Genomic DNA, 11,424 nt, shown 5'->3' on the forward strand with positions numbered 1-11,424 from the left:
CAGGAGGTTCAGAATCCCTATCATCTGTAAGGGTTTCACCTGTCCATCCTTCATAAAGGCAAAGTATTCACACACGTTTTATGATTGTTACATGCAGTGTCCCTCTCAAGTATGGGAAAACAAGTGTTCAAACATTTGAATTTCATGCGAAGAAGAAAATACAGAGTTCAGAAGAGCTTGGAAAGAAAGATACCTTATTCCATTCACTTGTGATTCGTAATATAATGCAGTAATCATTCCCTCTTTTCAAAGGTGCATTATAATATTCCCCATAGTACAGCCTGTCTCCTATAAGTATCTCCATGGCATCATCTGGAACATCTTTGGCCAGTAGTTCTGCAGCCACGTATCCATCAGCATCAGAGGTGTTGCTAAAGAAGGAGGCAGCGCCTTCAGAATCACAAGAAAATGTGCTTTGGAAGGCCAAGGGAAGCACTAACACCTGATATGAACTGGAAGAAAAAAACGGAAGTGTCCATCAGACCCTTGCATGGGGAATTCATTCATTCATTCATATGTATTGAATACCCGCTATGAGATAAGCCTTTTTTTTTTTTTTTTTTTTTTTTTTTGAGATGGAGTCTTGCTCTGTCACTAGGCTAGAGTGCAGTGGTGCAATCTCAGCTCACTGCAACCTCCACCTCCCGGGTTTGAGTGATTCTCCTGCCTCAGCCTCCCAAGTAGCTGGCACTACAGGCGCGTGCCACCACACCCAGCTAACTTTTGTATTTTTAGTACAGACGGGGTTTCACCATGTTGGCCAGGCTGGTCTCGATCTCTTGACCTCCTAATCCACCCACCTCATCCTCCCAAAGTGCTGGAATTGCAGGCGTGAACCGCTGCACCCAGCCGAGATAAGCCTCTTTCTAGGCACTAGAGACACAACACTAGACAAGAAAAATTCCTGGCCCATGTGGGATTTACAGTCTGACAGCTCCAACCATCATGGAATTCCAGTTTGAACCTAAAGGGTTAATGCCAGATGACACGGGGCAAGGGACCTCTCCAAGTTCTGGCTGCAGAGAGATGCCAAGTACATCCTCTTTAGCTGGGAGAAGTTGTTGCACATATCACTGCCCTGTGTGTGTCATAAGTTGACCTAATCAGTGATTTTCACGTGGGCAAATAAAGCCCAACTGTGCAAAGGGTTCAGCAGTCACATGGAGACCGAGTGCCTACCACAGTGAATGTACTAAGTCCGGAAAAAGGGCTGCAGACAATCATGTGGTGACCTGAAACAGAACTCATGTGATTTACATTCCCTACAGTTCATGGGCTGATACCAAAGTTCATGTGAAATAAATGAGACGCCAAGAGTGCAGAGTCACCATGAGTTAATCTAGTCTGACAACATCCTGAAACAGCCAGAACAGTAATATGTCATGTATGCACTGTAAAAACTGTTCCCCAATTGTGGACAGAAAAACACACTAACAAATGGGTATTGTTTTTGTTATGTCTTTCATTATTTATCCCATCAAATAGAAAGCCTGGCAGTGAAAGGAAGTGTGAGAATAAAAATGCACTGAGAATGGATCACGCTTCCCTTCCATTCCCATCTATCCAGTACTTAGCTCCTGCCTCTAGTACCTTGTTGAGCATCAGCTGTCTCTATCAGGCTTGATAGCAGGGATCTGAATGACTGACTCTTGTATTCTTGCAAATCCTTGCACAGTTCTTTGGTAATGATAGCCCCCCAACCCCCGCCCCTCCCCTCCGCCACCAACAATGAATGATTCTTGAGTTGAAATTTCAGAAAAGAGGAAAAGCATACATCAGTGTGAAATATAACTAGGGTAATTTCCAAAACTCATTAGGCCATGTAATTCTATTTTACCAGTAAATTTGAACTTCCTGCTTCACATACCAAATGCCCTATCTCCTGCTTCCTAAGAGCCCATGAATCACGAGATTAAGAAGAGGGAGCCCACCTCCGCAGTGGGCGTTGGATATGGAAAGTCTCCCCCCACTAGGTTCCCAGATATCCTAGGTATCCTTGGGGCACTGATTTTCTTTCTTTTCTTTTCTTTTTTTTCTTTTCTTTTTTTTTTTTTTAGGAGGGAGTCTTGCTCCGCTGCCCAGGCTGGAGTACAGCGGTGTGATCTCAGCTCACTACAACCTTTGCCTCCCAGGTTCAAGCGATTCTTCTGCTTCAGCCTCCTGAGTAGCTGGGATTACAGGCACTCGCCACTATGCCAGGCTAATTTGTTTTTGTATTTTTAGTAGAGATGCGGTTCCACCATGTTGGCCAGGCTGGTCTTGAACTCCTGACCTCAAGTGATCTGCCTGCCTCTGCCTCCCAAAGTGCTGGGATTACAGGAGTGAGCCACCGTGCCTGGCCAAGCGTACTGATTTTCATAAAGTCTTGGCTCACTTTCAGCCAAGGGCTTTCTACAAAAGAGACAAAGTAAAGCCTGCAGGGCAATAAGTTGTCACCACCAGTAAACATTTATTAAGCATCCACTGCCTATGGGGAACACCTGTAACAACAAACTTGCCCCGAGACTTGAAGACATCCCTATGTCATAGCCGCAGGTAAGACAGTAAATGTTGCAGCACCTCCATGCTGTCCATAAGTACATCTTCAAATCCCGCTCATCTTTCCATGCAGGTGGTGGTGGTCAAGGCTCACCTGTGCCCATTTGGTTCTCTACATTGCTCACTAGAGGCATCACTGACAGAGTATGAAGCAGCTTCCCAATTAGCCTGATCGTAATCACCTGTGTTGCCTGATTATTATACAAATTCCCCAACCTCATCCCAGACCTACTGAATCAAAATCTCTAGGAGTAGAGTCTGGGAATTTGCATCACTGATAAAGCCCCCAGGTGATTCCTATCATCTGGCAGGTGTGGGAGACACGAGCATTAAGGCACCCCAGCAACAGGCTCCATCCTCTGCCTAACATCAGCAAGCTCAGGAGAGGCTTGGTCCCAGGGACCTTGCTCCATTATGTACCCCAAGACACTGTCCCTAAACCATGCACAGAGCAGACTCAGGCCTGTCTCACACACTGGCAAAGCTGCTACCCCCCAGCTCAAACCAGGTAGTCAGGCTTAGGCAACCACCCTGCCTGCTGGTAATTAGCCATGTGACGTTAGAGAAGCAACTGTGGCTGTTCGGAATATGACTGTTCTGGAAAGACTTTTCTCCTCTTTTTCACTACCACACTCCCTCGAATGACTCACAGATCTCCACTTCCTGTTTTGGAGGCGCTGGCCGGCATATAGCCACAAAGGTAAGCTGTCATTTGGCTTTTCTTTTTGCATTATGTCATTATTTGACATAAATATCACATTTGTTCTTGCAAATGCTCTCAGGAAGTGACCTCACAACTTCTGTTCTCTTTATAATGACAGAATTACAATGCCTTCTGGTAATTTGTCAAGAATCAGAACAATTTATACAATGTCCATCCCTGGAGAGATCTTTGCACATTTACTGAATTTAAATGAATATAAAAGCAGGAAAACCCTAAGTTTTATTATAAATGGATATACAGATAATATCACCAGACTTTCTTTTTTGTAATTTTATAACATCTCACTTTTTTTTTTTAACCTTGATTTTACTGAAGGGTCAGGAGAGACAAAGGCAAGGTTGGTGAGGCCATGTACATTTTCAGCTCCTTGACCTGGTGCTGTGAGCGAGCTGTTCATCTCTCCACTCCAACCTCGATCTTCCTCTCTAAAAAAGGGACTGATGCTACTTTCCTAATCCTGCCGTGACCTTTGCAAATAAAACATTTAACTGAACACAGTGTAGTCCTCCAACTGAGGTAAATCAATTCCATCCTAATGCCATCTGGAATCCCAGAAGCAGTCATTAATTACATAGTGTCTTGCCCATAACTCAATGCAAGAAAAGACAGAAAGATTTACCTAAATGATCCTTTCAGACACCACTGCACACCCCGCAAGATCAACCTTACATACAGGGCAACATATTCTGCCTTTGAGAAATGAAATGATGCCCCTGACCCCCCATCCATAAAGGATATACTATGAGACATGAGTGCAAAGGACAGTCCTGACATGTCCTAAGCACGCAACCCATGCTTGCCCAGCGACCAAAGGAATGGATTTAATTTCTTGAGCTAAACCGCCCAAATGCTTGTATATATGGTCCTTTAGCAGTCTCTCTATGTGGCCAGGGGCGGTGGCTCACGCCTGTAGTCCTAGCACTTTGGGAAGTCGAGGTGGGTAGATCACCTGAGGTCAGGAGTTCGAGACCAGCCTGGCCAACATGGCAAAACCTTGTCTCTACTGAAAATACAAAAATTATCCAGGCGTGGTGGCGCACGCCTGTAATCCCAGCTACTCAGGAGGCAGAGGAAGGAGAATCACTTGAACTCAGAGATTGCAGTGAGCTGAGATCGCAACACTGTATTCCAGCCTGAGTGACGAGAGTAAGACTCCATCTCAAAGAAAAAAAAAAGAAATCTCTCTCTCCATTAGAAAGGATGCTGGTTGGGAATAAACGCCACTCTGTACCCAAGGAAACAAAAGAAGCCCCAGCTGCATTGTTCTAACAACCCAAGTACAGCCACCAACACAGAAGTCTTCTCTTCACCAAAATCAAAGTTTCCAAATCACTCCGTGGGGATCACCGGGCAACCGTGGAGAAAGGACAGCTACTGACCTGATTGGTCCATTTTTCTCCTTGGCTTTCCTCAGTCTGAGGCGTGGTAGGGGTCCTCCGTGCACCATAAAAAATTCTACTTCCGGCAGGGGAGGCTCTGAAAACATGTTGAAAAGAAGAAAAGGGGTGTGATCGGAACAAGTAAAAAGCAGGACAAAAGAGGGCCTCGTGAGGGCTATTAAAAGGAAAGTTTTAATTTCAGAAGCAAGGAGCCTATTCTGTACATGCCACAATGTGGATGACCATGCTAAGTGAAATACCCCAGACACAAAAGGACAGATTCTGTACCATTCCACTTAGATGAAAAATCTAACATAGACAAATTCACAGAGAAAGAAGAGGTTGCTGGGGGTGGAAGGGGCATGTAGGGAATGGGAACATATTGCTTAATGGTCACAGAGGTTCTCCTTGGGGTGATGAAAAAATCTTGGAAATACACAGTGGTGATGGTTGCACAACATGCCAATAAACTGTGTGCTTCAAGATGTTAAAATGGCACATTTTATGTGATGTGCACTTTGCCACAATAAAAAGATGTGATGAGTATACTGTGGCACTGGCAGAGGATAGATGTGGTGGGCATTACAGTTTGCTTGATGGGTAGATTCCTACTTGGCAGAGAAGACCACCACATCAGCCTTCTATATCCTTTATAATCACAGAGCTCTGTCCTTACTTTCACGCCCCCAGCAACAAGATTTCCCAAATAGGTTTTCCATCAGGAGGAAACTACACTGACTGGCTGATACCAGCGTTCTTGCACCTCACTGGTAGTTAGTCACGGTATAAATGTGCTAACTGCCATTCTGCCTTGTGGGTAACACGCTAAGTAAGACATACTGGGCACTAACCATTCACATTAGAGGTGTTCTACCTATGCCTCATCTTACTTAATCTCAACAGGGCTACCAAGTGGATGATGTTTATAGAAGCAATCATTTGCTCCCTCTCTTGGGGTTCCTACCCTTGAAAAGTAGGAACGTCTTCCCTCTCCAAAGTATTAGGAAAAGAGCTTCCACCTGGCCTTCTATCCATCCCTGTGATTTGTGAAACAGCTAGCTCCCATGTGGCCCCATCCTTATTTTTTTATTTTTCTTTCTTTTTTCTTTTTTTTTTTTTTTTTTTTTTGTGAGGTGGGGGCTGCCTGAAGGCAGAACAGGTGATTTCCCACCTCCTAGTCCCACTGTCCATCTGTAGGCAAACCTGAGTCAAGGTAAGCCTGAAGCCTGTTCTACATTTGCCCTATAGCCAGGGTTCCCAACCCCAGGTGGTGGACCAGTACCAGTCTGTGGCCTGTTAAGAACCAGGCCACACAGCAGGAGGTGAGCAGCAGGTGGACAAGCATTCCCACCTGAGCTCCACCTCCTGTCAGCTCAGTGGCAGCATTAGTTTCTCATAAGAGCATGAACCCTATCGTGAACTGTGCATACAAGGTATCTAGGTTGCACACTCCTTATGAGAATCTAATGCCTGATGATCTGAGGTGGAACAATTTTATCCCAAAACCATCTCCCTACCCACCCCAGTCCGTGGAAAAATTGTTTCTGATGAAACCAGTCCCTGGTGCCAACAAGGTTGGGGACCACTGCACTATAGCTTCAACTTCCCCACAGGTGGGGCACAAAGTGTAGGTGTGGGAGGAAGTTCAAGAAGCTTCATTTTGGCCAGGTGCAGTGGCTCACACCTGTAATCTCAGCACTTTGGGAGGCCAAGACAGGCAGATCACCTGAGGCCAGGAGTTTGAGACCAGCCTTGCCAACACAGTGAGACCCTGTCGCTATTAAAGATGCAAAAATTAGCCAGGACTGGTAGCACACGCCTGTAATCCCAGCTACTCGGGAGGCAGAAGCAGGAGAATCACTTGAACTGGGCAGGCGGAGGTTGCAGTGAGCCGAGATCATGCCACTGCACTCCAGCCTGGGTGACAGAGTGAGACTCTGTCTCAAAAAAAAACAAAAGAAGCCTCAGACCCAAACCAGTTTTACCAGCAATAAAACTGATTACTTTGATCCCTCTCTAACGTTTATGTATCTTCTTCAATTTCCCTAAACTCAGAGGTGGAACAAGTACAGTTATTATCTTAGAAAAACTCATTTTATAGATGAGGAAATTGATACATAAGAGATTGTTACTTGTCCAAAGGCCACACCAATTAGCAAGTAGTAGAGTCAGAATTTGAACTCATGCTCTGCTACACACCTCTCTCATTCACCTTGGAGTATCTTGAAGATTTGGTTCTACCAATTGATCTGGCAAATTTCCATTAGCTTTGAGTGAATTAACAAACTCCACTTTAAAAACACTGGCCAGGGACAGTGGCTCATGCCTATAATCTCAGCACTTTGGGAGGCAGAGGTGGGCGGATCACTTGAGGTCAGGAGTTCGAGACTAGTCTGGGCAACATGGTGAAATCCTGTCTCTATTAAAAAACACGAAAATTAGCCAGGCATGGTGGCACACCCCTGTAATCCCAGCTACTTGGGAGTCTGAGGCAGGAGGACCGCTTGAAGCTGGGAGCGGAGGTTGAAGTGAGCCGAGATCATGCCACTGCACTCCAGCCTGGGCAAAAAAGCGAGACTCCGTCTCAAAAAATAAAAATAAAAACATTGAATACCCAAAGATTTTACAAACCCATCAACTCCAAGAAACTGATCCACTTGCCACAATTACTGCAGAGTTAGAGGTCTACCCAGTGTGGCTCACATCAGAGAAGCTAGACTACAGTTAAACTGCAGAGATAGTATGATGTAGTGGGTAGGAACACAGGATTTGGGTTGCTATCCTGGTTCTATCACTTACAGCTCCAGCAGCTTCATCTGTTAAATAGGGGTAAAAGCAACTTCTACCTCTGAGGGAATTAATGAGCCAGTTAATAATGATTAACAATAATAGTTAATGAGTCAACACAAGTAAAGGGAATAAAACAGTGCCTGGAACACAGCAGCCCTCAGCGCCTGTTGGCACCTGTATAATATCACTTGAGCTACTAGTTGCCAATTCTATGCTAGGAACTTTGCCTCTGCTGTTTCAACAAGTCCTCACAGCAGCTCTGCATGACAATCATCTCTATCTTATCAGCGAGGAAATCAAGGCTCAGGCCAGCTGAGTCACACCACTAGAAGACGGCCAGCTGAGCCAAGTGTGGGACTCAGGGTAATTTGACTCCAAAGTCTCCTTTGCTACATTGCCAGGCTATGACAATGCTTGTGTTCACTTTGCCTGAGATTAAACCATGACCTAGAAGGAGAAACCTGGAATTACAAATCCCTGAGGAATGAGAGACCTCTGTGCCATCCCCATCCTGAGACCATAAGGAACAGAGCTTGGGGGTCCTGGGGGTGTCAAACAACAAATATCTCTTAATTAGCAGGTTCAAAGGGAAGGGATGAATAGAAAAGAAAAAACTCAGAAATGACCCCAGGAGGGAGGTCACAGGGACAGGTTTAGCTCCTTCCCAACTTGAGCACACAGGAAATGCCATTCAGGGGACTGTGACTTGTGATATAGAAAGAGGGTTCCTCACAGGACAGAGGGTGGCAACAGAAGCCAGGCAAAAGAGGCAGTGTCCCTAAGTCAGGGCTGGAGAGGCATTCTGCCGAATGAACAGGGGCTTGAAAGAAAACAAACCTGGAAGAGACCATGGAAAGCTGCAACCCTGTAATTGCAAAACTCCCAAAGATGGGACACCCTGTGCCTGAGATTCTCCGAGTTCGTACACGTTGTCTTTTCATATGCTACATACTTTATATGTATGTGCTCAGCATCCCTTTTTCTGTGGAGGGCCTTTTTCTGTGGAGAGCCATTCTCCTTCCCACATGATTCTTATGGGGCCAGCATTCCCAGTACTCCAAAACCCCACCGACCCAGGGCCCAGGGATCATGGATTGCCATTCCCCAGTCAGAAGATGGCTCAAAAAGAGCAATCTGTTTAACTGTAGGAGATTGGAGGCTTTTTGTTCTTGTTATTTATTTGTTTTGTTGTTGTTGTGTTTTTTTTTTTTTTTTTTTTTTTTTTTTTTTTTTTTTTTTGAGATGGAGTCTTGCTCTGTCACCCAGGCTGGAGTACAGTGGCACAATCTTGGCTCACTGCAATCTCTGTCTCCCAGGTTCAAGCGATTCTCCTACCTCAACATCCTGAGTAGCTGGGATTATAGGCAAGCACCACCATGCTCAGCTAATTTTTGTATTTTTAGTAGAGATGGCGTTTCACCATGTGGGCCAGGCTGATCTCAAACTCCTGACCTCAGGTGATCTACCCAAAGTGCTGGGATTACAGCCATGAGCCACCATGCCAGGCCTAGAAGATTGGAGGGTTTTATTCTTCTCCTTAGATTGTAGCTGTAAGTACCAGGTAGGCCAACAGTACAATGTCCATCCTTCAAAGTCTGGCTGGAAGAGTTTGGCAGAAAGAGGGCCTCATGGCTGGAAGAGCAACGGGGCTGTGGTGACATCACGTGTGGCTAGAGCTTGCTGTCTCCAAGCGAGATCCATCCTTGGCCTTCCCAGTTCTGTGATCCCACAAATTCCACCTGCTTAAGCTGGTTGGAGTTGGGTTTCTGTCCCTTGCAACCAAAAGAGCCCTGACTATAGAATGCATCCAGCGCCTTAGTATTCTGTGGAAGGGCAGAACCCTCAGCTGTGTACTGGCAGGAATTCTGGTGCTAGGCCAAGTGGACACAGTAGGGAAGCGGTCCTTATGCATTTGTGTAAGAAGAATTGCTGTGAATTCCAGGCACATCCTAAACCGCTTGAGTGGTGGAGACGTGAGGACAGCAGGACGAACTGCCTTAAGAACTCCCTTTAGACCCTGGACTAAACCACCACTCCTTCAAAGTCTATCACTGCATCAGCTCAGTAGGACAAGGGAGGAAGGGCATGATGGAAGGAAAGAGAAAGATATATTAAAAATATATGTATGAATGCCTCCCCCCATACCCCCACCCTAGCCCTAAACCCTGCCACTATGAACTGAAGGACTCTGAGGCCACAATAGATTCTCAAGACTGTATTTACCAGATTAGAAAATAGCTTTGGGGTAGAAACCCTCAATCTCAAATTATAATAAATAAAAACTTAGACCTGCCTGGACCTTTACAGTTGTTAAAGCACTACCATATATATTATTCATATATCTGCATTCAACAAACACCCATTAGCCACCTCTGCCCAGGCTCTGTGCTAGGCTGGGGGAGACAAGCATGGAAGACATGGTTTCTGCTTTCCGGGAGCTTGGAGTGTAATCATGAAGACAGTTTTGTAAAGGTAGCAGTCAGAGTTGTGATGGAGTTATACACAGAGTGCTGTGGATGTGAGGAGCAACATCCAACTGAAGGCAGGGAGCTGAGCCTATCAAACACAGAAACTGACATCTTCAGAGGCATGAGGTGGCGGCAGGGAGGGACAGAACTACACGGAGTCCCTGGCTGAAAGGTTGAGGTCTGGCAGAGTAGAAGTAGGTGGTCAAGTTAGAGGGGTAGGTGTGGGTCAGATCTGAGAGATCTGAGGTTCTGAAAGTAATGAGAAGCCGTTTAAAGATTTTTAGCAGGCTGGGTGCAGTGGCTCATGCCTGTAATCCCAGCACTCTGGGAGGTTGAGGCAGGCAGGTTGTTTGAGGCCAAGAGTTCAAGATTGGCTTGGGCAACATGGTGAAACCTTGCCTCTACAAAAAATTTTTAAAATTAGCCAGGCACAGTGGTGTGTACCTGTGATCCCAGCTACTTAGGAGGCCGAGATGGGAGGATTACTTGAGCCCGGGAGGCGGAGGTTGCAGTGAGCCAAGATTGCACCACTTCACTCCAGCCTGGGCAACAGCTAGACCCTGTCTCAAAAGAAAAAAAAAAATTTTAGCAGATCTGCACAAAATACAATTTAGAGAGCTGATTGAAGGATGAACAAAAAGGCCAAAAACACAGGTTGTCCAATAATCTAGGTGGGAAGTGCTTGAGGTCTGCTGCAAGTGAGAGCACAGAGAATGGAGAAGAGGGGACAAATGGAAGCCTTGCTCAGGGGAGAGACAGCAGGAATCTGGCAACCAAGTCAGTGGTGACGTCATTTACCAAGTCTTGGGGAAGACGAGAAGCAGCTCGCTTCTAGGTCTGTTCAGGCTGAAGTGTGTAAGGAATCCTCCAGCAGGCTGTTAGAAACATAGGTCTGAAGCCTAGGAGCAAACCCCGTGGTGGAGATACAGAGGCAGCTCACGGGGAGGAGTGAACCTGGCCACCAGGGAGACGGTGTATCTGAGGAGAGATGGGGGCCAAGGGCAGACCACCGAGAAACCCAGGCTTTAAGACCAGGTGGAAGAGTAAGAGAACTTTGTGGCCTTTATGAAACAGTGTTAAGTCTAGAATTTCTCCCAGGGTCTCTTAGACACTGCAACATAGATCATGTCTTTCCTAAACCTGTGGGATTGCCAGGTGCCCCAGGAGGTCACCTGGAAAAGCCTCTGCTTAGAGTCTAGGCCTCACATCACTCATTTGTTGAAATGAAGGTCTATGCTATTTTCAAGAGCAGTCCAGAGAGAGAGTCCTTAGGATACAGCTGAGAAGACAACAGCTGGATTCCTGTGGCAGTGATGGAGGAGAGAGGAAAAGCCCCCACATGTCCCCTGGGAACGTACCCCTTCCCTTTGAGATCTAACTGCCCTCAGGCCCTTTGCTATCACTGAAATGCCCTTTCACTTGTGATGTTTTGTTGTCACAGTAAAATTAACGTTTTTTATTACGTATTTCCACTTCTCAGCCCAGGTGGAGATTAACTGGTTACTCTTTTCTGTGTCACAACTCC

The 11,424-nt window shown here is 45.9% G+C and overlaps 1 protein-coding gene across 2 annotated transcripts in view; it reads right to left on the bottom strand.

Annotated features, from left to right (window-relative positions):
* The window catches only part of LOC108517501 (sushi domain-containing protein 1), a 74,334-nt gene that overhangs the window by 16,825 nt on the left and 46,085 nt on the right, over positions 1 to 11,424 (bottom strand). For both annotated transcript variants that reach the window (XM_017855477.1, XM_017855479.1), the window contains exons 7-8: positions 4,642 to 4,738; positions 194 to 452 (exon numbers count right to left, since the gene is read on the bottom strand). In XM_017855477.1, coding sequence (XP_017710966.1) covers positions 194 to 452; positions 4,642 to 4,738 — 356 coding nt within the window. The remainder of the gene's footprint in view (positions 1 to 193; positions 453 to 4,641; positions 4,739 to 11,424) is intronic.

This window comes from Rhinopithecus bieti, unplaced genomic scaffold (assembly GCF_001698545.2).
Source record: "Rhinopithecus bieti isolate Rb0 unplaced genomic scaffold, ASM169854v2 scaffold_41649, whole genome shotgun sequence".
Classification (NCBI taxonomy): Eukaryota; Metazoa; Chordata; class Mammalia; order Primates; family Cercopithecidae; genus Rhinopithecus; species Rhinopithecus bieti.